The following is an 18287-nucleotide window of genomic DNA, read 5'->3' on the forward strand; positions in this document are numbered from 1 at the left end:
CCCCCCCTTTTTTCTCACTTTCTTTCTTCTCTGTTTTTCCCTTTCCCCTTTTTCCTTCAATACTTTTCTCTTCCACCTCTTTACCATCGTAATATACACTGCCTGGCCAAAAAAGTCACACAGTATAATATTTAATTTGATCACCTTTAGCTTTGATTATGGCACATATTCGCCGTGGCATAGTTTCGATAAGTTTATGCAATGTCACAATATTTATTTCCATCCAGATTTGCAATTATTTTCCCCCCATGATCTTGTAGTGATGATGGGAGAGTTGGACCACTGTGCAAAGTATTCTCCAGTACATCCCAAAGATTCTCAATGGGGTTAAAGTCTGGACTCTGTGGGGGCCAAGCCATGTGTGAAAATGATGTCTCATGCTCCCTGAACCACTCTTTCACAATTTGAGCCCAATGAATCCTGGCATTGCCATCTTGGAATATGTCTGTGCCATCAGGGAAGAAAAAATCCATTGATGGAAAAACTTGGTCATTCAGTATATTCAGGTAGGCAGGTGACCATTTTTTTGGGGAATATAACATTGCTGAACCTAGATCTGACCAACTTAAGCAACCCCAGTTGATATTTAATTTCCTGAAATCCAGGTGGTCACTTTTTTTGGGCCAGGCAGTGTATTTCTCTCCTTCACTATCCTCTCCCCCTAACATATCCAAGAAATTATCCTAAAACCAATGTGAGTTTCACATAAAACACTTCACATTACATTATTTAATTGCTTGTAGACATGCGCAGCCGCAAAAAATTAGTTTAGTTTAGTTTTGGATTTCCGAAATCGGGTCCTGTATGTGTTTCATTTTGGGTTTGGATTCGGATCGGATTCGTAATTCGGACGAATTTCCGAAATTTGGGGTTTTGCACGAATGGACAAATGTTCGTACGGACGTACGTAGCAGAATTGGCACAGTTGACATTTCTGGTTGCTGTGCTCTAGTCTTCACTATTAAAGGGACATTAAAATCCTTTTCTTAATTTTTTTTTTATCCATTTAAACGTTGGCGGTGCATGCACAGGAACATGAAGTAATGTTTTGTTTTTATCTTCACATGCTATGAAATCCTCTTTTTGTAGTCATTATCGTAAATTTCTAATTTAGTTTCCATTAGGACGAAATTCGTACTGAATCCCAAATTCGTACTGAATCCCAAATTCGTACTGAATCCCAAATTTAGAATCCCAAATTCAGGATCCGGAATTTCGGATTCAGAATTTCGGATTCGGAAGCTTTCGGATGAATTCGGACATGGTACATTTCGGAAATTCGGATCCTCCGAATCCACGAATTTCCGAAAATTCATCCGAATTTCGATTCGGAACGAAACGAATCGCATATGTCGAATTGCTTGGTCTAGGGATAATACAGACTGCTGCTTAAGTGCGATTTGTACATCTTTGAAACTCTCCATTTGGAACTAGCCATAACACCTTGTGTTTGTATCCAATTGTAAGACTATAACTGGCCGTGCGGGTGGATCTGCGCATGTGCGGACTCCTGTCTTCCGCATTTGCGGGAAACGGGTGTTATTGCGCATGCGTGCTCAACGAACGTGCGGGCGGAAACGTGCTAACGTGGCGCACAGGAAGTGATGCAGCTTCTCTGAATAGATGGCCCTATTCAAACTTGCCAGTCCTATGGATCATTGCTGATTGGTCTTTCAGCTCCTGTGTGTGTCTTCCTGTGCCTCTGCCTGTTCCAGAGTTCTGCTGCCTGACCCGGATCTCCTTGACTACGCCTGACTGCTGCTGCCCCTGACCTCTGTTTGCTCCTCGACTACTTGTCTGCCTGCCGCTTTGTACTTCGCTGCCCGATCGATGTTGACCCTGACTTCGTCCTGCTCCAGCCGTGTTCCTGGTGGTCTTTCCAGCTGCATCTACACCTGCTTCCTTAGAGACCAGCTTCGGACTCACCCAGGCACAGTGCCCTGCACCCTCTGGCACCGGTGCTGCTCTCTGTCCTCTCCATCCCTGTCACCACTCTCAGGGGTGTGGGACAAGAGTTGCAAAGGAGGCCTCCTCAACTACTCGGTTCTCTACCAGGCACGTGATACCAATGTATATAAAATATCTATAGATGTTATAGATCTACAAGATGTTGGTAATTCATGAGCTAGTAAAGCAGACCTTAGGGCACCATACTAGTTCTCTATATTGGCTTAGGAGTTGGAAAATAAAAAGTATAGGTCACATTCTGCTCAATAGCATTGTCAATGTGGATATTTTTTTTTTAAGGTTAACAAGTGTATAGCCGTTTGTTTGTCTTTTATTATTTGTATAAAAGCTTTTGGAATTTTTTTTATTTTTTACAAACAAACATTTAATACAATTTCTAGGACGAAAGCCCAACACTAACTCTCTGTACTTCGTCAATGCTCCTGCAGACACAAAATCCTCACAGTCTTCTGCTAATAGTGAAGGAGAGAGTTGTGTGTGTAATTTGATGTGATACTGTCCGATCTAGTCCCAAATACAGGCTGTTCAGATTTATTTCAAGTTATTTTATAGTAAGCTATCTTTCTACAACATTTCTTCACGCTTGTTGGTGACAACTGATAAATAAGAAATATTTCATACTTTGCTATACGAAGAAAATGAAGCATTTTATTTTTTTGCGCTGACCATAATCCACACATGAAATGCATACCGTACAAAGAAAACACTTACCCTGATTGTGCTCAAGAACTCATCAAAGTTGATAGTACCATTTTCATTTGTGTCAAATCTATGAAAAATGTCTTGCACTTCCTCTGGGCGAAGGGAAACGCCATAGTTCTGGAGCCCTTTGGAGAATTCTTCTAGGTCCAAAGAGTTATTATAGTTATCGTCCATTATTCGGAAAGCCCTGTGTTATATTGCAGAAAAATACGGTATTTGGTGTGATTTTTTGTTTTTTATTTAAAAGTTTTTAAAGCCAAAAGGTAAGTGACAATTTACCAGGCCAGCAACTACCCATCATTAGTAATGAGTATATCTGCTTTGGGTTCGGTTCACAAATAGTTTTGTTAATTTTGCTCAAAGTTTGGGCAACGGGGAACCCCGTTGAAGTCTATGGGGAGAAGGGGGGCAATCTTGTTATTCAGTTCTGGCCATTTGCAGGGCTAATAAGCAAGCAATTGTTAAACAAAAGGCACAGAAGGCTGGGTCATGCAAGGGAGACAAAATTGGAAAAAACAAACAAAACAGTGTATCTACCGATACGGTAATATCTGCGCTCACTAACAGATACTGAAAATATGGCTGCTGTAAGGCCACCCTTTTATAGAAAGGGGCTGGGCTATCCATCCCTTCAAACTATCGGCTTCTGTGACTCAACTGACCAGGAAAAAGCCCATGCGCTACACAATGGGATCTATTTAAAAAACAATTTGCAGGGCAATTCACCCTGCAAATATCTGTGAGCACTCTGTGTGAATATATCCCAAAACATATGTTCTTTAGCAATATTCTTTACAAGTGCAATTAAGTTTTGAATTTTTTAACATCATATTTGTTCATGTAATAATAGTCGCTAGATGGAGGTAAAGGAGCTTAGGTGCATAGGAGTTTATTTTCTATGCTCCTCAGCACCATCTAGTGGCTATGGTGTGGTATTACATGAAAAAAATCAAAAATACTTTGCCTTGTAAAGAAACAACTAAAGGATGTTTGTTTTGACATATATCCACACAGATCGAGCATTCACAGATTTGCACAACGGCGTTGCAGATATTTATAAGTAGACCTCAGTGGGTTGTTCTTTATTTCTAGTGGCACACCTGCAAACATTTAGGCCAAAAGTTTGTGATTCCCAGGGAGGAACTCAAACCTCATCCCTACCCATCATAAGAGTTACTATCCATCTTCCCTAAGAGATTTCTGATACGGAAATGCAATGCTATTTGTCATTAAGGAGTATATTTACAAAGATTAAGCAAAGCTAGACACATTTGTGTGCCTAGATTAGTTTGTGCTCACTGTAGGACTTATAACATTGTGCAATACCAGATATAGGGGCCAAATGTGAGCATATGAAATTGGAACAGAAGGAAGAGTGGATATTATATGGAAGCTAGTGAATTTTTCTCGCAGTGAATGTGGTTTATAAATGCAGCAAATCGATCTTTCAATGCTATATAAGTGTGCCCTATAGTTTGATTGCTGTTATTTAATTCTATGTTTGAGGAATATTAAGTTTAAAGCTGTAAGTGGAACTGCAGGTAAAACCTTTTTTCAAGTCTTGGAGTTTAAGTGGGAAAGGATTAGAACCTTTGGCAGCTTTTATTGCTCACTACGTCCCTCTCATTTTCTTTCTTGGCACCAGAACAGACAGTGAAAGCCAAAAGGTAAGTGACAAATTACCAGTCCAGCAACTTCCCATCATTAGGAATGAATAAATCTGCGCAGGTTTGGTTCACAAATAGTTTTGTGAATCTAAAGTTTTACAATTTTGATTGGGGCAGGTGTGGAATGGGGTAAACTTTCAATCTGGAAACATGTTTTAATGACAACTATCAAAGGTGGGATTTCTTCTTATTTCAAAGAAATTTCCTCACACGTTATTTCCAGGTATGACGTTATTTCCACTATGGGAACAAAGACAGAGAAAAAGACCTGACATAGGTTCTACATCTTTCTTAGTGTATCCAAACAAAAAACAATTTTGAGTTCCAGTTGAAGTTTTATGAGGCCACATTCTTGCATTAATTTTACTGGTCCCGAACCACAGTAACCCTGTTTTTTGCAACCTGTTTTTTTTTTGAACAACTAATACCCAGCCTGCCATTTAACAACTCTCTCCATTGAAGTCTGGCTGTGGTCTGGCTATGTAGAGACCAAAGATCATTCAGAAAGTAATGATTCACATTACTGTACAATTCCCTCTGTAGATAACAAAGAAGACTATCATGCAGAACAATAACAATAGAATTCACAGAGAGAGAGAGAGAGAGAGAGAGAGAGAGAGAGAGAGAGAGAAAGTACTATTGGAGTCTTGCCAGATTTATTTATTACGGGTATTTATTAAATGCAAGCAATTTGCCTATTCACATCAGTCCCTGTCCTCAAGGAGCTTACAATCTAAGGTCCCTATCTCACATGCATACATACAGGGACAATTTAGACAGTAGCCATCCTTCCAACATGTCTTTGGCAGAGGAAAACTACACAAGCACAGGGAGAACATGCAAACTCCTCGCAGATAGTGACCTGGTTAGGATTTGAACCAGAGACCCCCCAATGTTGCAAGGCAGAAGCACCAACCACTATGCCACTGTGCTGCCCGGATCAGGCCAATCGTGGTTATAAAATAAAACGTAGATTACGGTAAATTCAATATATTTCAGATTTTTTGTATACTGCAGTGTTTCCTGGATAACAAAAAGCTTAGCATAACAAAAAAGGAAAGTAGCTTATATACCCAACTGGTTTCATAAAAGACGTTGATTTTGCAGATTGTGATACATTTTTGGATACATACATTTTTTCCCTTATCATTAAAAAGAAAAAAGGAAAAACACAATGCCTATTTAACTTTCACAATGCAGTTTTTGAAAACACAAACCCAGAAATTGACCACAAAATATTATCAACAAAGTATTCTGACTGGCTATTAAATATAAGTGATTTTTTTTGTATAATAAATTTTTATTGTTATAAGACATATGAACCATTGCCATGGAAATATAAGTGATTTTTGACATAACATTGACATAACGCCCAAAGTCAATGTTCAAAATTATGTTTAGGGGACTTTTTTTAATGTTGACAAAATATTGGGCCTGTGATAGTCCAATAGTCCAGTTATCAACTTTAATTTCACCCTCTATACATTTCCATTAAAAATACCATCCCTTATATTTTTTATTTGCTCTATTGCCAAGAAGCTGAACTAACTTTTTAATGCAGCATGATAATGAGAAAAATGTCTGGCTAGCTCATACTGTATGCTGTAGGTGTACCTTCAATTCCCTAGTTGTTTGACTAACATACTGCTTTCAATTGGTACCAATAATACAATATTTTTTGTATAACATTGTTTGAAAAGATGAATTTTTTTGACCTGTGAGGACAAATGTGTCGCCTCCACCTGCCTGCAGCATTTATAGATTTTATGAGCACTGGTTATCTCTTCATATATAATCTTGTGACCATGTTATGCAAACACACAGAATTTAGTTTTAACCAATTGTGCTATTGTTGCCTCGGAAGTTCAGTAATGGGAATTAATTTAGTCAGGTATATCAGCCAAAGGCTGTTGAAAGTGTTTTTATGGCGTTAGCAACTCCTAATGCATTCTACAGTGTCTAATTTTGTGTCAACATAGCAAAAGTGTCTTTCTTTGTTTTTAATGGTGTATTAATTTCATTTTATGCACCTATTCCCCTTTACAGTCTTGTCTCAACTTGGCCGTAAACAGATCCAAGTGCATTCCAGAAAATATCATTGTGATTTAAAAAATGCATGCATAGTTAGATAAATATTTATGATTTTTAAATCTGCATGATAATAGTGCAGTTTTGAGCCCGTTTTTTTGTAACTGGAAATGAGTATAATTTTAGAGATGACACATACAGTGATATCAGATCAACTAATTAATTACTCCACTGTTCATTTTGTGTATGTGGTTGCTATTATGTGAACCTGATTTGGCCTATATATTGCCCTGTATGTAGGGACTTGTCTACTCTTTATGTGCAGATTAAAGGAGAACTATGGGGTGACATTTTTTTTCCATAGTTCTCTTTTGGGTGACAGGAAGACATACAGTTTACTACGTCCTCCCATGACCCAAAATCCAGCATATAATGGGCTATTGTTGCTATATGCTGAGAGAGCCGCAGCCGGGACGGATCCCGACAATACTGTCGAGATAAACTCAGCTGCCTGATTGACAGCTGGCCTGCCTGCCTTTCTTAAGGCAGAGCCAGCTGTGCCCACTCCTCCCCCCGTCCATCCCTCCAGTCAGCGGAAGTGACTGACAGTCACGGCTCTCTGCAGGGAGATGATCGGGAAGTGAGCGGATCTGATGATTTGAAGGGGCCCAGAAGAACACATGGAATGATGTGAGGATTAAACCAGGTCTGCACACTTGTTACCTTAGGCCAGCTCACGATCATTTTACATAAGGAAAGCAGTAACTGAAATTAATTTCCTCTGTTTTTTTATATATATATATATATATATATAATTTAAAAGAGAACTAAACTCACCTCCCCACTTTCCCTCGTCCGCACCAACATCTTCACCTGGGCTTCTTGCAGGTACCAGATCTACAGCCAGCTTGATTGGCCAGGGCTGAATGATGTAACTCCTATGCATCCATGAGTTCATTCTGGCACGGAGGTATGCGCAGCTCAGTGTACATCTTAAAGAAGATTGTGACCAGGCAGTTACGTTTGTTTTATTGTAGAAGAGACGTAGCATGCCTCTTATGCAATAAGGAGCCTGTCTGCACAATTTATTTTTTCAGTTTAGCTCCACTTTAAATAATTAAATAAAAAGGAAAACTTTAAGAATACATCAACAGGAACGCAGGATATTGGAAAGATTAGATAATAATTGCTATATTGTAATAAGTGATCTTCGTTTACCTTCCCAAGCCTTTAATTCCAGATGCTCCTCTTGCAAGGCACTGCAGTCTTAACTTCTCCACAGGATCCTGGCATTGTGCAATCTGACGTCGTGCCTTGGTCATCATTTCTTGCTCCAGTTGGGATACTGCAGCCATTACTTAAAAAAAAAAAAACACAATAAAAAAACGAAACAGAGGTTGACATGTATGAATAGAGGAAGACTAAACTTTCATCTTAGATAAAGATGACTTCCAGGCAAACACCTAAATATACAGTTGAAATACATATACATACACTGGTGCTCTTTTATATAACAAGGGTTCTATTTGTCTAGGTAGTCCTGCCATTTACACCCTAACCCTGACATTTACAGTTCTGTCAGACATCATAGTCAGGTTGGTCATATCTCTTTACTGTGTTTAAAGTTTTTATTTAAAAATAAAAAGGCAGGTTATTGTATGAAAAATGCACTCGAACACTGCATTAAAAATGTATTATTTGTTTTTAACAAGATGTGTATGCTTTTTCTAACATGAAAGGGTGAACCAGGCCTTACATGGCACAGCCAGGCACCACTTTCTGTGTTACAATTGATAAAGAAGAGTATGTGTTATATGCTTGTCTAATAAATAAATGACAATATTAGGTGCTTATGTGCTAATGTTAAGTTCTTTATACATATAATAACAGTCTACAATAATGTCCTTGAAATGTATTGTGCAGTCTGTAGAGAGTCTCCTAATATTCTACAGCAAGAATCTAGGTTACTGTCACGCTAATAAGGTGTTCCAAGATAACAGAAGCACATGTCTCTTGTTAATGTGAATGTGTTAATACTCAAACGTTTATGGTTTTGGAGGACCAAAAACACATGGATGCTGTCTACCTTTATTTATATAGGTTCTTTCAGTTGTATCAACATATTGTCTGTTTAAGTGGAATGCAAGATCCCATTGTTAAGTATTTATTTAAAGTCTTCCAGAGTTGTTTTTAGGTGTTAGACAGGATATGAGGCTGGGATAGGTGGTTGGTGGGAATTTAGGAGGATTATTTTTATATATTCTGGATTTAAAAACTTTTTGATATTTTGAAACAATAACATTATTATTTTGAAAGGGGGGGCATTTAAAGTTGCACCTTTCTTTGCCATTTATTTCTTTGATAGTTATCTGCCTATAGTTATAGTTGCCTTTGGACAGTGGCAGTTACTGCTATGATGGCTGACAAGTAAAATTGTCCTGGGAAAACAGCTGATGCAAACACGAAGCACCTGTCTGCAGACAGACTAACCAAGTATGAACTTGTCCTTCTGGCACCTCCCAGCTTTGTAATTCTCAGGTGTAATGTTTTGAATCCAGTCACACTCATGCCTGACCCAAACTCTGACCCAGAAGAGAAAAGACACACTGCATCTAGATCACAAGCACTATTTTCACTCCTTTTCTGCATCTCTTAGATGAGATAGCTAATGCCAAGCTGAATTTTTTTGTAACTAGATCTAGACTATATAATGAACAGCACCCCCCCTCACAGAGCCTATTCAATTGTTTATGGCCAGGTGTAGTGTAAGTGAGCCACTCGCTTACACTACACTTGACACTCACTTCAAGTCACTGATTTGCCCTCACAGAAGTCTTTAAATTGGCTGAGGAAAAAAAACATGAGCATTTATGAATGTGAAAGGAGATGACTAAAGTGTGTAATGTACAGAGCAACGTTTTGTAAAGTATTAAAAAGCCTCTCTGTGTGGACTGATCCTTCCCCCAACTTCTATATGGGGGTTCTCCTGGGAACGAGCTTGAGGTGGCTCGGAATGCTGTTTTAACAGCTAAAGGAGTCAGTGTGTAAAGCTCACTGCTGATACTGGTTCCGGCCGGGTTTGATAGGTGATTTATTTCTGATAGTACTGATATTGTAGCTGGTCACCCAAAAACGTGGTTAATTGTTTGGTTAATTTTTAAAACCAATTGTTGCTATAATATGCTGTGTTTTGTACTCTTATGTGTGATTGTCATCAATGCACTTCAAAGGGCTCATAAAATCAGCCAAAGCTGTGAACGTAGTCAAGAAGCCAAGAGCAGGGGGGGGGAGGGGGGTATTGGTGACGAGGGAGCATGGAGCCAGTTTCCCGGCCAATCAGGATTCCTGATTGACTGGCTTTCAGACCAATCAGGAAGCCGAGCGGCGAGACATTACCCGCCCCCCGACCTCCTGATTGGCCAGAAAGCCGGCTCCATGCTTCCTCGTCACCTGGTGGTCACCCGGTCAATCAGGAAGCCAGGGGGCATGCCTGGCTTACTGATTGGTGGGGAAGCTGATCAATCAAGAAGCTGGGGGGCGATTCATTACCCGCCCCCCCCCTACCCTGGCTTCCTGATTGGCCAGAAAGCCGGTTCGAGTCATTACACACCGCCCAGCTTCCTTAATGGGACTTCCGGTATTTGTATTCGGTATCGGCGAGTACAGAAAACAAGATATCGGTACCATTACTCGATAACAAAAAAACGGTATTGGTGCATCCCTACTGCTAACCCCCTCTCCCTGTCAGGGTGCTGCTCTACAGGGAATTAAAAGAGACGTAACTCCAGTTAAATTCTGGTACCTACACCAGTAGCATTAATAATACATTTATTAATGTAATAATAGATACAGAGCTCCATATACTTACTGAAGAAAAGTAATAGGAATATTACCCAATACCCATAGCAACCAATTACCTATTAACTTAATTAAAGATACATTTCCTAAACTGTGCTACAAAAATGGAACTGCTTGCTGCAGACAATACCACTACTCTCCTTTCTTTTACTTGTAATAAATTAAATCTTAAAGATAGCGATACGTAACAACTGACTAATGAAACCATAGCAATTTTACAAAATACACAAAACCACTACTCATTTTTTAAGTCACCTTGGATGTTAGTGGTAATCTGCCACACTGGGACCAATTATGGATGCTATTGCTATATTGTGTTGAGAGAGAAAATATTCTCAATGTTTGTTTGCCAAGGCGGAAAGCAGCAAAACATAATCTTGCTATTTTTACATGTTCATACTTTCAGTATATTAAATTAGATGACTCCATAGTATTTTTTAATTACCGATTGTGTTTCTACCACAGTAGTCTGTACTATTTTATATTTTCAAACCTTATCGCTGGCAAATAGAGAGTATAAAAAAAATAGCATAATAAATGTTGAAATTCATTATTCTCTTAGAACTCACGGCAAAAGCAAGAACCTGTCATCTTGCCAGCATCATGTAAATGGAAGAAAGTAAGGGAAGGAAATAACCAGACCACTAATATACGGATACATTTTCCAGAGAACTCCTAATTCTGCCCTGGTATAGGCAGATGCACAGACAGATGGAATGACTCAGCTCCTTTCAACGTTTCTTGGTTTTTGTTGCTAGTCACTGATATAGTGTTGATATATTGTTCCTAATTGCATCAATTCCCATGTTGATATATGTGTATGATTTCATCTAGGAATATAGAGTTTGGATACTATATACAGCAAAATCTTTAGCCTTTTTAATTCTTGGGGGATTTTATATACATTAAGTTAACATACAACATAATTTTGTATATGTATCCACAACAACAGGTAGATGATTTTAGTTATACAAAAAGGTAGCTACCTTATATGAGTTGAGTAATTTACAACATTCAAAATGTTTTGCTGAAATTATTTTCAGACTTGAACTTGTGGTGCTTATATAGATACACATGGTACAGCAGGTCCTTAAAGGAGAACTATGAGGTGAGTGCCCTCAGTATTAGTGTATTACTAGTATTAGGCAAAATGCCTACAAATGGTGAGTGCTGATTCATCAGCATGGTCACATGACCACTCTGACCAATGAGAATTGCTTCTTACTTCCGGGACCTTGTCCCCGGCTCTAAAGCGCTTCTCACTGGTCAGTGTGGTCATGTGACCATGTACATGTGACCAGCAGTCCACGTGGTCATGTGACTGCGAACCCCTCTCTGACATAACAAGTGCAACAGGGTAGGCTAGTACATCAAGAGCATATTGGGCCATTTCCAGCCCGTAGTCCAGACTGGATACCCCATAGTATCCAGATCACGTGTAAGTATTTTAGTTGCAGCCATGTCATCCATGCCCACTTGGTTTGCTTAACCAGGCCAGATATTGTATAATCTGAAAATATTGTTAATGTTAATCATGCTTATGAGTTAAAGGATGCATTAGCAGGCCCCAAAAATGGCTGCTATGAGCCCTTGAGGAGTTGGAGGGGGAAAAGGACACATTAGCAAACCTGCTATGCGTCCTTGAGAAGGATGAAAAGGGTACATTAGCAGGCCAGATATAATAGGCTGCATTGCACCCTTGAGAAGGAGGAAGAAAAAAGGGCACATTAGCAGGCCAAAAATAAATTGCTGCTGTGCTCCCCTGTGAATGCAGAGGAGTAAAAGGGTGCATTAGCAGACCCTAAATACATGTCTACTCTGTACCCTAGGAGGAGAAAGAGGACCAGGAACTTTCCGCTAGATTTTATAGGAGAGGTTACAGCAGTGGCGTCACAAGGGGGGTGCGCCCTGCACCTGGGTGTCACCTCTAAAATGTCGGGCACTAGGTCATGGACCGAAAGCCAAACAGTGTCAGGAGAGAGGAGGGGAAACGGCGGCAAACTTCCCCTCCTCTCTCTCCCGGCGTCCATCACCAAAATGGCCGCTGGCAGGCATCAATCAGATGGTTGCGCATGCGCGATGACGTCATGCGCACACGCGATGACGACACGGCAGGGTGTCACCCGGTCTACAGACCGGGTGACACCCGACCTCAGGACGCCCCTGGGTTACAGTCCAAATTAATTTTATATATGTATACATTTTGTAAATACCATGTGTGGAATAAATGTATATAACAGCTACAAACGCAGCATTGTCTATGTCAGTCTGATTAAGACTTCCTCTGTCTGTTTTCTGTCTCTATTCAAAACCTAAAAATAATGTTTTCGTTTCAGTTTCACTTTTTTTCACTTGTGTGTCCCCATTAGGGACATTCACCCTTACTATTTGTCCTGGTGACCGTTATCACTGAAAGTGAGAGAAAATCCCAAATTTCGGGTTGTCATCAGAACAGGAAAAGGTGTGAAATCGTCCCATAGGTACACTAGTTCTGATGACCCTGCTGACCACCAGGGATTTCCCTCCCTTTGGAGTGATTTTCTGTTACTTCCTGTTGTAGCTATTGGACAGGAAGTGAAAGGAAATGACTAGTTTTGGACTTGATGTTCGACTCGAACATCACTAGTTCGTGTGTTCTAAAATGTGGCGTCTATTTTAAAATTTGAATTTAACCATTTAGTGAATGGGTAGGGGTATAACTACCACTTACTCATTCACAAGGGGTTGGGGTGCGCATCTGGGTACCCCGATGTGAATAAGCCTTGGGGTACCCCTATTAAAGGGGTACCCCAATGTGAATAAGCCTGCACCCCCACAACCAACGCCCCAGTGCTTGTGGGGAAGAGGCCCTTGTCCCCATCGGCACGGGGACAAGGTGCTTTTCCAGTTGTGACCCTGGAAAAGCACCCTCCCAGTGCAGAGGGCATGTGGCCTGGTATGGCAGGGATGGGGGGGGGCGCTTGCTCACCCCCCCCTTTCCTGCCCTTTCAAGCCTGTGCTTGGATCAACGGTCTGGTTGGGAATTTTAGGGGGGACCCCATGTCCTCTTTTTTCCCCATTTTTGGGGGTGAGGTTCCTCCTTAAAATTCCTACCACACCTTAAGGGCCTGGTATGACTTTGAGGGGGAAGCCCGCTCTCTGCCGTGACAGGGGAGGGGCTGGATTCCCCCCTCCCTGCTCCGCTCCGCCAGTACTGACTGGCGGAACGGACGGGGGAGGGGGCGGGTACAGCTGTGGCTCTGCCTCTAGATAGGCAGAGCCAGCTGTCAGTCACGCAGCTGGGCGGATCCCGGCATAATTGTCGGGATCCGCTTCAGCTGCGGCGTCTCAGTATACCGCGAGCAGCAGCTCGCTGTATACTGAGCCTAGGGTGACGGGAGGACGCTAGTTTGTGTCCTCCCGTTACCCTAAGGAGAACTATGGGGAAAAGCCTTAACCCCATAGTTCTCCTTTAAAGTGGCCCATTTCTTCTGTCATTAAAATGTGAAGATCCTGTAAGCTTGTCTGACTATTCTTCTCTGAGCTCTCTTATTAACAAGGTGTTTCTAACACAGACCTATCCTCAGTTGGCATATTTCCACAATTCTCTCTAAGCCAGGGATTCTTAATTTTTTTTATCTGAGGACCCAACACACACACATGCACAGACAGTCATTTTTTAATTTAATGGATAAGTGCACTTGTCCTTTTTGTCCCCCACCCCTGACCTAAACAAACCCAGCCCCCCTTTGCCCGTCTGTACTTACCAAGATCTGATGGGCATAGCTCCTTCATTATTTACATCCAGAGCCGCAATGCTCCCACTGCTGACCACACCATAACATTACAGCCCCATAGACTTCTAAGGGGCTGTCTCCGAACAGGAAGATGGGTGAGGTAAGGAGAGGAAGACTTACAGTGCAGGATGTTAACAAACAGTGGAGCTTGTATCTCTCTCTAATTGCCCTCATGTACCAATGTCACGGGAATAAAAGTGAGGGTTAATCCAAAATTTTGAGTTGCCATCAGAACAGGAATAGAGGGGAAATCCTCCAATTGGGACTTTTGTTCCTGTTGACAGCTGTCTAAGAGGGGATGTCCCTGAAATTGGAAAGAACTGTCACTTACTGTTGAGTCTGCAGGACAGAAGTAAAGAGAAATCTCCCAAGTAAGACACAGATTGCAAAATAATAATGACATCGGTATTAACCCTCCTCTTCTGTATCCAACTGTTGCAAGAGTTACCTACAGATCCCATCATGAAATTCTGAGGTTCTTGAAGACTTCTTCTAGAATTAAATTGGCAGCTCGCGGAAAATCTGGCGATGGTATGATAATCGCAAGGTGTATGGAAGGCGTGCGACCGTTTCTACTGTACGGTCGCACGTCTTTTGATGAAGGAGCATGCTAGAAAACCCGCCAAGAATCGTACGATTGTCGGTGGGTTAGTGGCGTGCTCATTCGGCAACTGCGGAACGGGCCGGTGTGCGCACGCTGCCCTTTCAGCATTGCGGTCATCGGTGCCCGTTCAGCGTGGCGGGCATTCGATGATCGCAAGCACGGTCTGCATGTCCAAGATGGGCAGATCGTACGAGCTTTAATTACCTTAAAACCATCGCAAGACAAAAGTCTTTCGATGGTTGTAAGGTGTATGGGCACCTTAAGAGTGCTCTATTGCATTATACACTGAGTGGCCAGATTATTATGACCACCCCATCAGTACTTCATTGGGCCACGAGATGACTTAATAATGACACCACACATCAAATGGCAAAGAAAATACCAGTCCCCAGAGGTCTGAGGTCTACAAAAGACAGGCTTCACCTGCATACTGCATAGAAGGAAATTGTAATCATTGCAACCTAATCATGAACACCTATTTCTAATTAATGGATTTGAACTGATGGTAAATGGTGGGGTGTGCTTACTTTTTCATATGACAAATCAACATTTTGTGTTAATTTAGATTATGAGAAGGAATAGACCATGTCAGTTTTATGTGTCATTTGTTCAAGTTTATAACCTTTATGGGCCTGTTTAAATGAAGATCTAGAGGCTTATTCACTAAAGGGTGAAGCGTTTGGAGAAGGCAGGAGGAGAGAACAATCTAGGACAACATAGCTGATTTGGAAAAATTCTCCAGTTCAGCTTATTTTCCAGTTCAGCTATGTTGTCCTAGATTGTTCACTTCTCCTGCCTTCTCCAAACTCTTCGCCCTTGTGTGAATAACCTTGTAAATGTTTGCCTACTCAAATGTTAAGAAATTAACTATGTTCATGAGGCATACTAATACTTACATTTTTACATAACTCTAGGATATGCAGTCAAAATGCTTTATATGTTTACTATCAGGGCTATTCAGAAAAGGGTGAAGAGGTTGGAGAAGGCAGGAGAAGTGAACAATCTAGGACAACATAGCTGAAATGGAAAGTTAGCTGAATTGGTGAATTTATCCAAATCAGCTATGTTGTCCTAGCTTGTTCACTTCTCCTGCCTTCTCCAAACTCTTCACCCTTTTGTGAATAACCCTGTATATATCTTTATGGTTTTTGTCAACTGTCCACCCTTCAGTAATGCATACCAAAAATAAATGTATTACCCAAATTCAGTTTATATTGCAGTGAAGCAAGAAGCACGAATACTAATTAATTTAGTAAATAAAAAAAAACTTTGCTGTTATTAGGTACACATTTTTGTTATATAAGGTACTTGGCGAATAAGTGCTTTCAATAAAAGGCAGAAAAAAAGGAAACGCTGCCTACAGATTCTTACCTTTAGTTGGATACGTCTGACAGTTAAACCTTGTGAATTCTTGAGCTGAGAATTTCTTGAGCCTACAGCAATAGCCACTTCGCTGAGTAAGGTTGCAGCTGTTAAGATGTTGATTATATCCTATCTCCGTAGTAACATCTGTCTGCGTCATCTCCATAGATGCAGAAAAAACAGCACGACTCTGCCCTCTGTTGAGTTTTAATGATAACCTTCTAAGAAGCCCAATTTGGAGAAAATACTCAAATGAGAGTTAATAGTTGACTTCCATAATACAAACAAATAAGGCTTTAATGCTCAGTATTTGTTTTGCTAGCAGGTAAATGTTATCTTTATGCTACTACTCCACATGTTTAGATGTTAGAAGTACACACAGGTTCACTTCATGAGCAGTCATTGATGTAGCATCAGTCTGCACCACCCTTCTTGCTGATCTATGTGGAAATGGCATGTGAATAGGGTTGCCAGTTCAGGAGCACTTGATGCTTACTAAAAAATTGAGACTATTTTGGTTGCACCAAGATGTTTCATGGGAACAGTGAGCTAAAGCACGAGAGAAGGTGGACTTATACCATATGGATAAGAGAGAGGGACCATGATCCCTGGTGTGTCCTCTTATCGCAAGTGTTTGGCCCACTTTTCTATGAGTGGACATGGTCACTGACTCAAAAAAGTATTGAAGACATAAGGTTAACATTAGGGATGCACAGATACTTTTCGAGTACCAGTGCAGATACTTGGCATTTTCATGAGAACTGCCAGGGTTGCAGCGGTTGCAGCTGGGACCTGGCACCTGGCTCTGGCACTCCACCACTGTCCTGAAATCCTTAGTCTGTATTGTTTTAGAAAAAACTGTCACATGACAATAAACAGAAATGTATCAGTACTTGTACTTGTAAGTACTCGGCAAGTACCAGTACTCGTACTCGCAAAACTGGTATCTGTGCATCCCTTTATTTATATTTATAAAAACAAAATCATACCCTAAAACAGAGATGTACAAATCCCAGGAGCTCCGTATGCTCCTTACAAATGGCAGCTGCCTCCTAACTTTTGAATTTTTCTCTAGTCTAGTCTTGGAGCTCAAAAGTATCGGTACATGTACTCGTACTTGTACCGAGTACTGTACTTGGTATCTGTGCAACCCTAGTTAACATGTATCTAAAGACAACCCCAGTAGGAAATGGTAAAAAATCCATTGTAAGTTTTTTTTGCCATCTGTGTGGCATCAGGGAGATTTCCTTTAAATTCTTGTTCTGTAGACACAAAAAAAAGTGAGTGGAATTCTTTCCAAAGAAAGAAGGAAATGCCCTCTTAAACTGTTGTCCCCACAAGAAGTATCCCCATTGGATGAATGCCCTTCTATTCCTCATAACACATCATTGAGGGCCCGTTCACACCAGTTGCAGTGTGTTCCGGCCCGATTCTGGCCAGAACGCACTGCCTCGCATTGGGGCTGGCTCACTTTTTAGTGGGGCAGGAGGGGGCATGGCGGGCCATTGAAGTGAATGGCACTGTAGCCACGCCCTCCGGCTGCAATCCGATCGCCCGCACAGGATCGCAAGGCACGATGTGCCTGCGGACTGCTCCGGTGCGATGAAAATAGCACTTGCAGCATTTTGATCGCACCCCCTCCTGCCCCACTAAAAAGTGAGCCGGCCGCAGTGCAAGGCAGTGCGTTCCGGCCAGAATCGGGCCGGAACGCACTGCAGCTGGTGTGAACGGACCCTCAGTTTTTTTTTTTACCTGCACATTCAATCCCAGTGACAGTGATCACCAGGACAAATTCAGCAAGTGAATATCCCTTATGAAAACCCAGACAGCAAGTGAAGGTCCCTGACAGACCTCAGATACAAAGGAGCGATGCAAAGCCGAGGGACATCCTAGACTTTTCATGGGCTTTAATGTGTTATATGGCACAGCCGAAGTCTGGGAGGACACTCTCGGTGGGTGTTGCCTGAATCTGTGGTCTGCTGGAGTGCTTGGTAGGTGGATAAGAAAGGAGAATGGATGTTTGTGCTAGGGGTGATTGTGTGTGGGAGGGTGGTATATTTGTGCTTGGGCTTTATGCCTAGGAGGGGGACTTTTGTGCTGCGGAGGCATATTTTACTGGGAGAGGATTTTTGTTTGGCAAAGGGGAGACTTTTTGAGGAGGGAGGATTTTTGATTGGGAAAGGGAGAGATTTGCACTGGGGGAATTTTTTTTCTCTGGGGAGGACTTATGTTTAAAGATGATGACATTTCCTTGAGGAAGGAAGGGGAGATTTTTGCTTGGGGGGGGGGGGTTTTTTCTTTGGGGGGGGAAGGAGCGGAGAA

The 18287-nt window shown here is 41.4% G+C and overlaps 1 protein-coding gene across 1 annotated transcript in view; it reads right to left on the bottom strand.

Annotated features, from left to right (window-relative positions):
- Window positions 1-16182, bottom strand: part of CAPS (calcyphosine) — a 21222-nt gene extending 5040 nt beyond the window's left edge. Inside the window, exons 1-3 of the mRNA XM_018559692.1 lie at window positions 15975-16182; window positions 7584-7722; window positions 2680-2857 (exon numbers count right to left, since the gene is read on the bottom strand). Coding sequence (XP_018415194.1) covers window positions 2680-2857; window positions 7584-7722; window positions 15975-16131 — 474 coding nt within the window. The 5' untranslated portion in view covers window positions 16132-16182. The remainder of the gene's footprint in view (window positions 1-2679; window positions 2858-7583; window positions 7723-15974) is intronic.
- Window positions 16183-18287: the final 2105 nt, after the last annotated feature.

This window comes from Nanorana parkeri, unplaced genomic scaffold (genome assembly GCF_000935625.1).
Source record: "Nanorana parkeri isolate BGI_ZX_2015 unplaced genomic scaffold, ASM93562v1 scaffold412, whole genome shotgun sequence".
Lineage (NCBI taxonomy): Eukaryota > Metazoa > Chordata > Amphibia > Anura > Dicroglossidae > Nanorana > Nanorana parkeri.